At 42.3% G+C, this 15,796-nt stretch overlaps 1 protein-coding gene across 2 annotated transcripts in view; it reads right to left on the bottom strand.

Annotated features, from left to right (window-relative positions):
* Window positions 1-9,139: 9,139 nt before the first annotated feature.
* SLC9A7 (solute carrier family 9 member A7) overlaps window positions 9,140-15,796 on the bottom strand; it is a 67,284-nt gene continuing 60,627 nt past the window's right edge. For both annotated transcript variants that reach the window (XM_052664822.1, XM_052664823.1), the window contains one exon: window positions 9,140-10,855. In XM_052664822.1, coding sequence (XP_052520782.1) covers window positions 10,607-10,855 — 249 coding nt within the window. In that variant the 3' untranslated portion in view covers window positions 9,140-10,606. The remainder of the gene's footprint in view (window positions 10,856-15,796) is intronic.

Here is a 15,796-nt window from a genome sequence, read left to right as displayed (position 1 = left end):
TCACCATACTACCCTGACTCCAACAACCCTCTGCTAAATCATGTCCCTGAGCACCACATCCAAACAGATTTTAAACACATCCAGGGATGGTGACTCACCCACCTCCCTGGGGAGCCAATTCCAGTGCTTCACAACCCTTTCTGTACAGAAGTGTTTCCTGATATCCAACCTAAACTTACCCTGGTGCAACTTGAGGCCATTTCCTCTTGTCCTGTCACCTGTCACCAGTGAGAAGAGACCAACCCCGCTCTCACTGTAAGCACCTTTCAGGTATTGGAAGAGAGCAGTAAAGGTCTCCCCTCAGCCTCCTCTTCCCCACACTAAACAGTCCCAGTTCCTTCAGTCTCTCCTTGTAGGGCATATTCTCCAAGCCCTTCACAAGCCTTGTTGCCCTCCTTTGGACCTGCTCCAGTGGCAGTCCCCTCTATCACACCCATATTGATGTACATCTACATTTTACTGCTGCTTATAATAATATTTACTGTCAGCTGTTTGTGGCCCTTACTTAAATAATAGGTAATCTGAGCAAGTGTTGAATACTCCTATGAGGGAATCATTAATTACATTTAAGGATGGGAACTCCGGTTCTGCGTTGTGAGGACACAGCTGAGCTGCTGGCATTAACCTCAGAGAACAATCCACCCTCCTGGCTTCTCAGCTGAAGTACAGAACAAGCTGCCACCATCACCAATCAAATCAGAGGTTCGATAGATGACCTGAATCCTGATGGCATGGCCGTGGGTTCTCCTGGTGCAGCACACAGTAACTCCACGTAACTCCAGTGACCTGTACAGAAGCGGTAGGAGCGCATACATACCCGCTACTTCTCAGCAGCTCCAAGGTCTACATTGAGCTGTGAAGACAGCGTGGAAAGTAAAGACAAAGCACTTGGCTGACCTATAACAGGTGTCTGTGTTCACAATGAACCTGAAACTTTTAACAAAGCAGGAGCTCCATGCAACACGCAAGCCTCTCATTTTTGGAAAGGAGTGCAAGGACGAGGAATTAACCCTGTGTTCAAACGTAGCCAGGAGTACCAGCTGTGGAATTCTCTTGAAAAGGCAGGCAGAAGAAAGGGAAAGGCATAATTAGGTAAGGGATGGAAAACAGGACCAGCTGATGATCTGGTAGCAGTTTCCTGCCTTGTTGTCTTGTTTATCCTTTTGGTATATAGCCTGCAGCAATTATGTCACTGAGAGAACCAATAAACCTGATTCTGCCCCTTCCAGTCATGGCCTAAACCGATGTCAAGAGCCCAAGCCAGCAATTTCTGCCTGAATGTACTGCCACTCTGTTGTGTTGTTTCATGTCAAGTCATGCTGCACCAAGACAAAACATGGGGCAGAACTCACAGGTGTGGTTTCATGGCTCTAGGCTTAAGTAAGCAACTCTTGTAGAACCCAGGGGAGGTCTTCCTTGCTTTTCTTTTTTAATGAAGCAATCCACACATAGCTTATCAGACTAACTCCATACAGCAGACACAGGGTGCACTGTAGCAATTAAGTAACAATGCCAGTAGAGACTAGTCACTAACAGAGTATAGAATCATGGAATGTCCTGGGTTGAAAAGGACCACAACAATCACACGGTTCCAACCCCCTGCTATGTGCAGGGTCACCAACCCTGTCTGCACCGACCACTGAACATCAGGTCACATTATCCTCCCCAGCAAGATCTTGAAATCTCCCTTCTTTCCAGGGGATATTGGTTATGGCTCTTTCTCAAAGAATTTGGTCTAATAGTGTGCTTTGAAGGAATGGGCGGACTCCATTACCTGGCAGCTTGTGCAGTGCACTGTGTACTTTTGGGCTTTCCATGAGTTACCTAATGATTCTGTGGGGAGCGGGGGGTGCGTATCATTTGTAGTATGCTTTGCCAGGACTGTTTGTTTGTTAGTGCACATTTGGAATTGTTGTCTGTTGAGCATTTGCTAACTTAAGACCATAATTGCTTAAGGACAATGTATTGTCCAGCGGAGGGCCACGAAGATGGTGAAGGGCCTGGAGCATCTCTCCTATGAGGAAAGGCTGAGTGAACTGGGTCTGTTCAGCCTTGAGAAAAGGAGACTGAGAGGGGACCTGATCCAGGTCTATAAATATCTGAGGTGTGGGGGGCAGAATGGTGAGGCCAGACTGTTTTCAGTGGTGAGTGGAGACAGGACAAGGGGAAACGGCCAGAAACTGCAGCATAGGAAGTTCTGCACAAATGTGTGCAAGAACTTCTTTACAGTGAGGTGACGGAGCACTGGAACAGGCTGCCCAGGGAGGTGGTGGAGTCTCCTTCTCTGGAGATGTTCAAGACCTGCCTGGATGCCGACCTGTGCGACCTGCTGTAGGGAACCTGCTTTGGCAGGGGGGTTGGACTCGATGATCTCTGGAGGTCCCTTCCAACCCCTACAATTCTGTGATTCTGTGATTCAATAAATATATATTTAACCACCTGAGTTGTGGTCAGTGAAGCGTGTTAACTGAAATCTATTCCCCGTCCATCTACTATCCCTAGAACACAGCTTTTACAATACATTTTTATTTTTTCCTCTCTTCTTTTTCTCCTCTGTTTAGTTAAAGAATAACCCATTGCTATTTAACATCATCAAAATACTGTGACCCCTCATGCTGGGAGCTGCTATTTCACCATGGTAATCACCCATCTCCTGGCATCCTGTTTGCTGCAATTACTCTGTGCTGACACCAAGACAAGTCAGGCAATCTGGGACCAAAATTTGGAATCGGTGGATGACAGCTTCTTTGATTAAACTACAAGCCAGAAATAAACTTCATGAATATGCTGTAACACAGGACTGCACGGCCTACTTCTCCCTGCCCCCGCAATAGCAATGTCAGAGACATTATTAGTTACAAATACATTCAATCTATTTATTATAGGCTGAAATCAAATATTTTAACAGTGTAGCAAAATCCTTTTAAGTCAAGCACTCACTTTCTCTGAGGGAACACATTTTTTTTCCTCCAAATAACTACATCAAAGTGGGCTGCAAGTGTAGTATTTCCAATTACTGCTATCTAATTGACCAGATTTCCACAAGCTGCACAGCACAGCTCTGGCATTGTGCTCAGGCATAACAATGAAGCCTGAATACTTCCACCATTTTTTATTTTTATTTTTTTTTAACTTGCATATCAAATGTTCTTATATGGGATGCCTTTGAGTTCAGAAACATTTAAGAAATGCAAGAGACCAAAGGCACCTGAAAATTAAACAAAAAGTATAATGTTACCAAACACTAAAGCTAACCTGAATGTTTGTTTCTCCAGAAATATGACTCTGGGCTCTGCTGCCCATTTACGTGCACCAATACACATCTTCTCCAGCTCTGTACCACAGAATATGGGCCTGGGAGGGCCACTGCCTTTATCCATACCACTGCAACAGGACCTCCCCCCCCCACTGGCACCTATCATAGAATCACCAAGGTTGGAAAAGACCTCCACGATCATCCAGTCCAACCATCCACCTGCCACCAATGTTTCCCCAGTAACCCACATCCTTTAGTACAACATCTGAGTGTTCCTTTTACACATCCAGAGATGGTGACTCCACCAAATCCCTGGGCGTTCCAGCTCCTGACTACTCATAGTAGAAATTTCTCCTAATATCCAAACTGAGTCTCCCATGGTGCAAACCTACTGAAGATGCACTCAATCCCCTCGTTCAGGTCATAAATAATGATCCAGAACAGAACAGGCCCCAGTATCGACCCCTGAGGAACACCACCTGTGCCTGGTCACCAGCTGGATTTAACTCCATTCACCACCCCTCTCTGGACCTGTTCGTGCAGCCAGTTCTTTACCCAGCAAAAAATGTACCTGTCCAAGCCACGGGGAGCCAGTTTCCCCAGGAGAATACTGTGGGAAACAGCATCAAAGGCTTTGCTTAAGTCTAGGTAGACTACATGAACAGCCTTTTCCTCATCCACCTGGTAGGTCACTTGGTCATAGAAGAAGATCAGGTTGGTCAATCAGGACCTGCCTTTTGTGAACCCATGCTGGCTGGGCCTGATCCCCTCCCTGGTTGTCCTGCACATGCCAAGCGATCTCTCTCAAGATGATCTGTATGGCAGTGAGCTCGCCAGCACAGCATGGGAAAAAGCTGGAAAGTCCTTTACTCCAGTATATATTACCATAAACTGCCTGCTAAGTTTCGGTCCCCAGATAAAGCTTCACACTTCAACGGTATTTTGAAAGTCCACAAGCCCACCCAGGTAGGGTGGTGTGTAACAGACCATGATTAAGAAAGTAGCATAAGATAAAGGTGTATCGGATAGAGTATCCAAACCAGATAGTTTATTAACTGAAAATCTGAATTGATCCCAGTACTTAAGCCCTTTTCCTGTCACAAGTACCTAAGTTCGGTGCAAAAGCCTGTACAAATCACATAACAATTCAAGATAGGGCATTTCATCTGGGTCTGCACACAGATTCAACTATGATTGCCTGCACCTACATCTTGTCTGTGTCTATCCATGATTAAGGCACTTTCACATTCATCAGACTGATGTTACCTTAAAAACAACATCCAAACTTACTGATGACTTTTTAGATTCAAGAAAATAGAGTGAAATTATTAAAAAAAAAAAACAAAACCATTAAACATTCCTTACCTTGCCCTAGATTAGAATTGAATCAGGCTTTCCTTATAAAAGCCTTCAAACCTATGATGAATTAGGATAGGGGACAGTTGAATTCCTGCTGAGTTATCCCATCACCCTTTCTTTAGGATAAGTTATGCAGAAATCTGCCAAACTCAGCATTTGGGACTGTAAGATTAACAGCAACAATTGTTTACAGTGCTGTTCCTGCAGTAAAGCTGCCTGTTAAAGCCATTTCCTGGCTCTGAAATTCACTGTTTCCTCCCCTCTTTCCTTCTCTTTCACTTTATGGGCACATTTTTCAGAAGGGCGCTCCCAACATCACAAGCCAAGAGGAATCTGTGGTTTCACACTGCAGTGTGCAAATCTCTTCTCCAAACTTGGGTCACACGACCCTCCTAACTCCACAAGTAAGGTTTGTGTCAGCTGCTGCTTGCAAAGAACAGTTTTCATTGTAAGGACATTTGAAATTGTTACTCAGTGTGTTTTTCTCTTCAGAACACTTTCATGCTACGAAGCAGCTCCATCCTTCTTACTGCCACGCTAGTTAGGACAGATTGCACAAAAGCTGCGTGGGGTATTTACTGCCTTCTCTCCTGCATGATTTCCAGTCATCTCTTACCCTCCCTTGTTATAAGTCTCAGTGGGTCATAAGTTCCATGTTTTGGAGAGGAATGTTCCCTGCTGCTGATGTATCTGCAAGTTCCCTGTTTCTCCTCAAAAAGGTTCTCCCTTCACCCCCATCTTAAAGAAAAGCATACCGAGTTGAAACTATTGAGTACTCAAATTCCATTCCCACACTTGTGCAGAAGCAGAGACCATGTCTGCCAAGCCCGAGGTCAGGCATGTTATTCTTGCAAGCTACTTCAAACAGAGTTAAAAGAAACACTGCACCTCTCCTTAAAAGGCATGCAAAACATATTAGCATTTGGAGCCTTGTTGTTCAGAATTAAGTCTGATCAATACTGCCAGAAGAGAGATTGCAAGCCAAGTTGAATCGAAGTTACACAGGAGAGACCATCATTTCCACACCAACCTACAAATGGTCCTGCTGAATGATTAAAATCACAGGATGTGACCTCCTAGTTATTATAAATCGCTCGGGCTGTTTATTAAGGTGTTGCACTTCCTACTATGAGGTCCTTCCACCTGCCAGGAGTAAAACACGGTGGCCATCATACTGCTGAGCATCACTAGAACCTTTGCTACATACTCACCTCAGATCAGTTCACTGCAAGTCCAGCCAAGAACACTGTTGTGGTTTTCTTTCCTCAGCTTGCATTTTCTGCAGTCCTTTCCCCAAAGGAAATTTCTTCACCGTGAAAAAACATTTTTTGTAGGCCAAAAAATTCATATCCTTGGAATAGAGCCAGACTTCGTCAATTTCCAAGTATTTAACACTTTACCCTTAGAATAGTAGAATCATTAAGGTTGGAAAGACCAACAAGATCTTCTAGACCAACTATCAACCCATGCTTGTGACTTCTCTAGACCAGGTCACTCAGTGCCATATCCATGCTTTTCTTAAAAACATCCACGGATGATGACTCTACCACCTCACTGGGCAGCCAGTTCCAATACATTATTACTCTTTCAGAGATAACATTTTTACTAATATCCAATTTGAACCTCTTCTGGCAACAACATGAGGCTATTGCCACTCATCCTATCGCTGTTACTTGGGAAAACAGGCCAACTCCAACCTCACAACAGCCTCCTTTCAGGTCATTATAGACAGTGATAAGGACTCCTCTTCTACAGACGGAACAATCCCAGTTCCCTCAGCTGCTCCCCATCAGACTTGTGCTCCAGACCCTTCACAGATTCATTGCCCTTCATTTGACACTCTCTAGTTCCTTGATGCCTTTCTTGTAGCGAGGGTCCTAAAACTGAACACAGAACTCAAGGGGTGGCCTCAACAAAAGTAATTACAGGGGGACAATCACCTGCCTGCTCCTACTGGCAATGCTATTTCTGATATCCTTGTTCACTGTTTATTTTCTTTAAATCAGAGAAGGTAGGTTACATTGCTCCTTTCCCCAACACAAGTCAGGTGTCTGCACATCAGACATGGAGCACACAGCAAGGACACACTTGCTCCAGTCTCCCTCTTTTCTGAGGGCTTGACTTGAAGTCAGTGTGTTGGAGCTACTACTGAAGCCCACAGAAGCATTTAAACACCTCTCACAAAAAGCACCTTGTAAATACAAGGTTAAGCCCACATTTGTAACAGGATTGCTCCTATACTGTTCCTTCTACTTACAGAACCCAGTAACAGCTCCTCACCTTTAACAGATGATCTGCCTAGAATCCAACAGAAGGTACAAGAATTGGCTCTTTTGCACAAACACCTGCAGGGTGACTGACACAAAACACCTTTTTTTCTTACCCAGCCAGCAAGATAGGCACAAAAATGCCAATTTTCTACCTATTTTAGTATCTTCTAATTCTGTAAATGAATCTCTAATTCCTCTCCCAAACATTGTAGATGAATGTACAGAAAAGTTCAGGTCACTTCTTAGTCTGCTCAAACATGATGTTAGCATTATGCTTGTGTATTGTTAGAGATTTGAATACAATTAAAGACTTGCTGGCATAAGAAACAACTCCTGCAGACCTGTCTTGTTTTAGTGTCAGGATTTGCTTCTATGAAGTACTGAAAGAAGATCAGGGACGTCATTTTTCCCATCCGCAGGGACTCAAATCAGCAAACTCCTTGGCAACATCAGGTGAAAGTTTTCAGTCTGATTGATGATGCAGAAAGCAAAAATCTGAAGGGAGGAATCTCTCAGTCCCAAGTACAAGGGCAGCCATGTCAGCTGCAACATCTCATGCTACTAAAGCAACACCTCATTCTGCAAGGACCATCTCACACATCCTCTCTTTCCACATGAAGCGTATTTTAGTATGTATTGATTGCCATTCACTGCAATCTTCAACTTTGTTTTCTACTCAAAACCTCACACCAAAGTTGAAAGAAATTACATCTGCTGCACAGACAGGTCAAGCTCTTGCCAGCTTGGCTTCTTCACAGAATGGCCTGGGTTGAAAAGGACCGCAATGATCCTCTGGTTTCAACCCCCCTGCTATGTGCAGGGTCAGCAACCACCAGACCAGGCTGCCCAGAGCCACGTCCAGCCTGGCCTTGAATGCCTCCAGGGATGGGGCATCCACAGCCTCCTTGGGCAACCTGTTCCAGTGTGTCACCACCCTGTGTGAAAAACTTCCTTCTATCTTAATGGAAAGGAACTGAAATGATTTTTTAGAAGACAGACACTAGTTGGTGAAATATACTGTTTCTCCAGGACAAAGAGTTGTTTTTTAATCTGCATTTTCTAATTTTTGTTTTTCTCTCCCTACTTCCTTAATAAAGGAAATGTGGGAGTTCTGAACAAGGACCAGTGAGGTAAGAAGCAGCTAGAATTATAGCTTACCTTTGGCTGACACTGAATTCCAATTTTGGAAGATTTAAAATGAAAAGAATAAATCAAGGAATAAAATTAAGCTTCCATATGTAGGCCTCTTCTCACTATGTCGAAGTGTTTCAAACCATTTTGGAATATAGAAGTTAGGCTCAATTTTGGTTGCCATTTCACAGTCACATTTTAGGCTTACTGGCAAACTTCATTAAGCCATATATCTTTGCACTGGAATTATGAACATGGACACAAAGGAGTCTGTACTGGGATGGTTTACTACTGCTTTCAAAAGCTCAATCTCCCCAGGAAAGCCAACCAAACAATTTTTACTTCCAGAATTTGTACGTGGTCTTTCTCCTAAACAACAGATCTCTGCAGAAGGAGCTGTTTTTCCACTCAGAGTGATTTGATACTCCCCAGCTTATCATCATTTGAATTGGAAGGAACTCTTAAAATATGACTCTAGTCCAACTGCCCCGCAATGAACAGAGATGCCTACAGCTACATCAGGTTGCTCAGAGCCCTGTCCAGCCTGATCTTGAATGTCTCCAGAGGGGGGCCATCCACCAACTCTCTGGGTAACCTTCAAGGTGAATGTAAAGTTTACCTCACTGTATTAAGTCCATTTACTTTAAATAAGTTGTTTTAGTGATTTTGTAACTGCTTTTTCTATTGTTAGCACTTAGAAAAAAAACAAAAACAAGACAAAACCCCATGAAAGCCAAGCTACAAAGAGTATAAATAGAGCATGGATCATTGCCATCTTCGTCTTTCTTGAAACTCAAAGATCTGCTCTGCTCAGAGATCTTTCTTTATCAGGGTTTGTTACTCTTCACCCATTAGGAACAGAACTCAGTTTTCCCATCCCACCAATAAAAAGTTTCTTGTTTCCTCTTTTTTTTTTGTTGTTGTTTTAATGTCAGGCAGTCACTAAAGATCAATGCCCTGTAAAAATGTACGTTGAAGGGACACATACAGGAGGTAGATCACTCATAAGCAAACAGCTGAAAGAAAGTAGACTTGACCATAGGACTGCAGCATTTCTCTGCAGCAGCATGTTGTCATTATTAGCCCAGCATTAAGTTTAATAGTTAAGGAGAAACAGAGTGGGTATTTACTCACACACAATTTTATGAGGAACAACTGAAATGGCAGCAAGAAAGAAACCACACTTCTTAGACAAACCGATATTACATCACATTAGTGGGCCACAGAGTCGTTTTAAAAAAATAAACCTTCTGAGACATGAGAACGACACGACATTTTAGCATGCTTTGAATAGCTGAGCCGCTCTTCAAGGCGCAACAGTTTTCAGCTATCAGCAAAGACAATGATATCGCCTCACCTGGAAAGTAAGAAGCGTTTAGCATCACGTTAAAGCTAGCCTACGTGTGAGTGGGCTAAGTACTAGGCAAAGATTTTCCCTTTTCATACTTAAGATGATACTACAGTTCATCACTTCTGTAGCTTAGACATTATTGTGCAACGCCCCACTCAAGTTTCACATCTACTCTGCAAAAGAGAATAGTGGTAAACACCTTTCTTTTAGGATGGACACAAATGGTAAAGCCAGTATATTTGTCTGTCCTTTTAACTAAATGTTTGCTGTTTATCGCACACAAAAACTGTAAGCAGACTCCATGGACTCTTCTGAGAAATATGAAACTTCTGTGAAAGTTCAGTACTGCTTTTCCCCCCCCCCCCTTTTCCACCTCTTTTTCATTCACTCCTCTTATCAGCTGTTTTCCCAAACCCAAGACATATTTCCATCTTCACCTGATTTTTAGCAACCTTAAAGGGAGAGGAAGTTTTACCTCCTGACTTCTACCTGAGAGCCTGGCTCCAGGCTTGGGTCAGGTCAGCCATATCTCAGACCACAAGAAGTTGGGTGTTATTCTTTTGAGGCAAGAGGAGTTCAGCTAATGGCAGCAGTCAAGGTACCCAAAGCTAAAGGGACAAACAGCTCTCAGTGTCTTCCTATTTAAACACATGGCCAGTAACAAAATCTTATTTTCCCTTTTTTCCCTGAAATTCATTAGGTACAGACTGTAGTAACAGATTCCCCAGTGTTGCATTCATGCATCTGTAGTCCTAAGGCATACTGTCCCATTTTACCTCTGGATTTCTCAGCCTTGCTAGAGAAGTAAATGGATCTCTCCACATTCAGATACATACACATTCCTCTTGATTGCCGTGATCACCACATTTATATTTCTTCTTCCACATTCACAAGCTAAGCCAAGACAAGCTCAGGTCTACGACAACGTTGTCACACACCTCTTCTCACAGAGAGCTGCTGCAGCTGAACAAGACAATCGCAGCATGCCAGTTACGCTTAGATTCAACGCGTGGTGTAAAAGAAGAGAATGACCGGTTCTCATTTGTCTGTTTTCAGGCTTGTAGAAAATCCCCACTGTCAGCATCTTGAGTAAAAAATAGGCGACGTCTTCAGACCTTAGTAAAACCACTTAAACACATTCACTTGCTTCAACAAACACCCCCACCTCAAGTGGCACAGTGAACAGCAGTCTTCCTTGATCCATCCGCAGAGCGAGAGCTGTTTGTACTGAGTCAGTCATCACGCATTGTCTTCCAGAGGAAATACTAGCCGGGTACCCCTGCTTGCAACTTCATGCTCTGCTGCTCCTAAGTCGCGTTCCAGTGCTTCCTCTGAACTACTCTTTGTTCTCCTGCCATCAAGGCTGGTGGTGGCTGTGTGGGGGCCAGAAGAACCGTTCGCGGTTATTGTTGTATCGCCGTATGTCACAGTGAGGTCGCTGTCATTGAGAATAAAATCAGAATCCTCTTCTCTAAGTTGTTCTTGATTCTGGAAAGAAAAAAAAAAGGAAGAATAAGGAAAGCCTTTACACAGCACACAGCATTAGGTCTTCACCAAAAAAATAACTGGATAAGTTCACCTACATGTCAATACAGCAGCAACAGAAGGTAAAATTCCACCATAAGAAGTGTTCAAAATAACCCTGAACCCAGCGTTTGCAAAACAGCTTGCTGTTCTCTGAATAACTACAGCCCTTGTGGGCAGACAAGGGGGATCTGAACTCAAGAATTAGATCTTCAGACAAGTCACTAGTGGTTTTTTAGCACTGGAGGAGTACATGTAATATAGGAAAGAGAAGCTGTCTATCCCATTTTTTATATGACAATTTAGAAGGCTGTTCAGGAAAAACAAAGCCTAAGACTGAGTGCAATTAAGCATTTCAACTACAAAGTCTGAGTTGTATCTTTCACTACCTCGGTAAGTTCAGAAGTAAAAGAACTCATACAAACTAATAAGAATTCACTAAATCCAAATTCTTAACATTCAAGATTTCCTTAGCAGATTACTTTTTAGTTCATAAATTAACTAACTTACGAGATATGGTTTAGTAGCTTGTGGTACTAATAGGAATGGGAGGGTGGTTGGACTAGATGATCTTGCAGGTCGTTTCCAACCTTGCGATTCTATGATTCTATAACTGCTTACAATGTTTACCCAGTACTAAATGGAGAATTAGTTAGCCTAGTTCTTAAGAACACTCTCAATCCAAGAAATTAAGACAGAATTATATAAGAAAATGCTTTCTTCATAATTTTAACTAGTTCTGAAACGTTTTCTTTTCAAAATCATTCCAAATAAATGGCTCATGAAACCCTATGAATTTATTTTGGTAGAGATGGGGTCAAATAGATTGTCAAGGACTAGAAGTTGGTGGAGTAGGTAGTGGCAAGATGAAGGGGAAAGGCTTTAAACTGAAAGAGGGCAGATTTAGACAAGGTATCAGAAAGAAACTCTTTATTGTGAGGGTGGTGAGACACTGGAACGGGTTGCTCAGTGAGGCTGTAAATGCCCACTCCCTGGAAGCATTCAAGGCCAGGCTGGATGGGGCTTTGAGCAACCTGGTCAGTGGGAGGTGTTCCTGCCTATGGAAGGGGGTTGGAACTGGGTGATCTTAAAGGTCACTTCCAACCCAAACCTTTCTGATTCTATGAGTATAACAAAACACTTGAAGTCAGTTTTCCTACACAGCACAACAACAGCAAAACATTAAATTTTATCATGTTTAGCATGATCTTCATAAGAGGCAAAATGCCTGAATTGTGTTTTTCTCATAGTGGAAGAAAACCGTACTATAAAGCTTGCTTTCTCACAACCAAAAGCGAGCATTTCCCCATGCAAATAGTCCATATTGCTCAGCAGGATCTGAAATGTAAGCATGTGTATCACTGTTCTCCTCAGTAGGCTGAATGCTCTCCACACCACACTCTTGAAGTACACCATTTCTTTCTGCTATAGCAAAGGAACGAGGGCGAAGTCCAACTGATACAGGATGCCTATGGTTAGCCTGACCAGAAAACCCTACCTGGATTGCGGAGCAGTAGTTCAGGATAGTTGAGACTGAGAATTCTGACTGATGTCTGATGAAAATCTCTGCACCTAGATAAATAAAGCTTCCTGGAAAAACTTCCTGTTTTTATTTCAGAACGAGAACCAGCCAAAGTAAGGCAGCAGAACCCTCTGGGTGGTAGAGAATGTGTGCTAGTCAGGGCTGAAAGAGGTATCACGAGCTTACCAAAAACACTGCAGTTCAGTGTTAGGTGCAAGACAAGCCCTACTTACACTGAATCTAATTTCTCAGAACCATCATGTCATCCACATTTATCCTTTATTACTGAAAGTTATTGTGATAAAAAGTGCTGTTCTCAAAGAGTAAAATGCAGTTTAAGATCCCTCCTTTCTTTGATTAAAAAAAAAAAAATCACTGAACTAATGCCAGCATCTTCAAGAGAAGGTCAAAATTGAAAGGTTCTGATACAGTGCACAGAAACAACTTTCACAAGCTTTCTATTGAAAAAAAGTCTTGGAAACAAGTCTAAGACAATTCAGAAAGTCACAAGAAAACGAGCTATTTAAAAACATCTGTCATGCTTATATGTACACCATCTTTGAAGAAGAGACATTCAAAGTAAGACAAAAAGCAGAAACACTGAGAAGAACAAAAAGCAGGCAGTTCTTAAAGCAGTATTCAGGCATTAAACCAAAGATGCTGCAAAGCTGTTACCACAAGTTTCTTATCACAGTGTTTGCCCTTGGAGAAGCACTAAGGAAAGACAAGCACACCAAAAGCTCCCAGAGCATCTCCTAGCTCCACAGTGCCATTAAAAGCAAGTTAATGGCAGCAAGGACAGCAGACCCAAACACATTATGCTTGAGCTTCTCCAAAAGGCTGGGCAGCTTTTGGGAGCACAGTGCTGAGTGGAGAGGGGCCCCAAGCCTTATACTGCGTGGGAATTCCTGACTCAGTCCTTTCTGGTTTGTCCCAGGCTGTGCTTGTTCATAAACAGGATCTGTTCCAAAGAAAACAGTGTTCTCACAGTATGGTGAACAAACATGGCCTTGTGCTGGTTGAGATGCTCTTGCTTATTTCAATGAACAACACTGCAAACAGCAGGCAATTAACTTCATACTCTTTCCCACAGAACACACATGACCAAACCCATGTAGTACTTGGATTTGATGCTATGTTTACAAGCAAAGAGAATGTGTGTGTAAACCTACTGTGCTTCATACAGCATGAACAATTCTTTCAAGAAAGACAGGAAATGTATCCAAGTAGATCCCCAGAGACTTGAAATTCTTCCAAGAATAACCCTAAACTGGCCTCTGTAAACCCCTACAATTCTGCAGGAGTAAGTTCAATTCACTCAAGCAGCATAAGTCTGAACTTCACTATTTAAACTCACAAATTATCATGGCTATGTACCTAACTTCAAAACCCTGCAAAAAACTGAAGTTTGTTTTGACTTAAGACACCGTTACCCACTCATCTCAAGGAACTTCACAGCATTCTGTCCATTCATTACAACATTTGGTGGAGATGTCACACAGGTAACAGTGTGTAATCTAGTTGTTAAAGCTTACTAAGAAACCAGTCTTTATTGCTGACAGGCAGTATTTTGACCTCTCACGCTGAATACAGCACAGGCATCACAGGTGGCAAAAGTTACATCAGAAAATTACTCCTCCTAAGACTATGGCATACTGCAAATGGAGTTTCTTTATTGGATTTGCACGTTTAGAAAACTACATTCAATTCTCTGGTACTTTCATACCAAGTGTCACACTGTGCATGATGCAAGGGCCAAACAATCTAGAAATACAGATGGGAGCACATGTAAGACAAAGCACACCCCTCAACCAACAAGCAAAGCCAAAATCCCCAGGAGTGCTTCATCAGGAAGAGTAAGTGATAACACAGATGCTTCATCCAAATGAAGTAGTGGGTAGAAAAGGGAATTACTGCTAGTTTCAAAGGACACATCATAAGTGAATTCAAATCTACCTCCATTACTTTAGGATAAATTGTAAAGCCCTTCCAAGAGGTCACTGAAGTGAAAGACAGGAGGAAAGTTTTACAAGTAATCATTTTAAACATGAACTACAGCAGCCTCTTGTGCTTTTTAGTTCCAACTTTGAAGAAGTAAAAAGCAATCACAGAGTTAGGAAGTCTTGAAAGGAAACTAGAAATTACATCTTGAACTGATAACCCTAATCTTAAGGCAGCAGTGCAACAAAATACAAACAGCAAAAAAAGAATACAATGTGGAAGATCCACATTATGAGTGTTAAAAGTAGCAAGCAGCCTTGTAAGCATTTTTAACATAAATGGCGAGTTATGCAGAGATGAAATTAGCATTGCATCTCAGGTGGTGAGCTGTGACACAGAACTAACCCCATTAAGTAAGTTTCCATGCACAGAATCACAGAATTGCAGGGGTTGGAAGAGACCCCTGTGGATCATCAAGTCCAACCCAAAGCTAAAGCAGTTCCCTAAAGCAGGTTGCACAGGTAGGCATCCAACTGGGACTTGAATATCTTCATAGAAGGAGACTCCACAGCTTCTCTGGGGCAGCCTGTTCCAGTGCTGTCACCCTCACAGTAAAGATGTTCTTGTGTTTATACAGAATGCCCTGTGTTCCACTTTCTGCCCATTGCCCCTTGTTCTACTTTTACTCACAACACAGTAAGTGTTAGAAAAGTACATCACAAATATGGAAGCAACCCAGAATGAGAAGTACTGGGGAAAAAAAAGGGCCAAACTATAAGATAAAATGATAGCCAAAGCCTACATGCTTATTCTGGTTACTTATCCAGTAACTGAGGATCTAATCTTGTAAGATCATACACAGATAGCCACATGGGTAACACACAAGTAGACTAATTGTTCTGATGGATGCCATCCAGCCTAGATCTGTTCTAGGATCTCCAGTGGCACTGCAAAGATGGGAACAAAGCCAATTTCTTGCATTACTAATAGCTCTAAATAAGCATCAGAAGTTTGAAAATTCTTGGAAATTTTACTGTCAGATAAAAGCAAGATTCTAATACAGTAAGAAGTGAGGAGTATTTCAAAGCTCCATGTGGGACTTGAAACTTTCTAGGAAAAAAATAATAGAATTCTGGCCCAAATAATAGAAATCTGGCTATGCTACTTGAACATAGCAAACATGTTACCATCCTGGAGAATGTGCAATTCAGAGCATTCACCCAGTACTAAGACTGTATTTACAAATCAGTTCACAGAAAGTTGTAAGACTTCAGAAGCATTTTACAGATAGGAAGGACATGTATCAGGATCTTGCAAGAGTAACAGGAGAAAGCAGCATTAATTATTGCAAGGCATGGCCACACAGCTAGTATGCTGACCTGTTTAGACTGAGATAAGTAACTGATAAACAGTTTCTGAAATGTCATCTTAAATCTCACTGT

Source organism: Tympanuchus pallidicinctus, unplaced genomic scaffold (genome assembly GCF_026119805.1).
Source record: "Tympanuchus pallidicinctus isolate F22 unplaced genomic scaffold, pur_lepc_1.0 scaffold6, whole genome shotgun sequence".
Classification (NCBI taxonomy): domain Eukaryota; kingdom Metazoa; phylum Chordata; class Aves; order Galliformes; family Phasianidae; genus Tympanuchus; species Tympanuchus pallidicinctus.
This window is presented reverse-complemented; position numbering and strand designations above follow the sequence as displayed.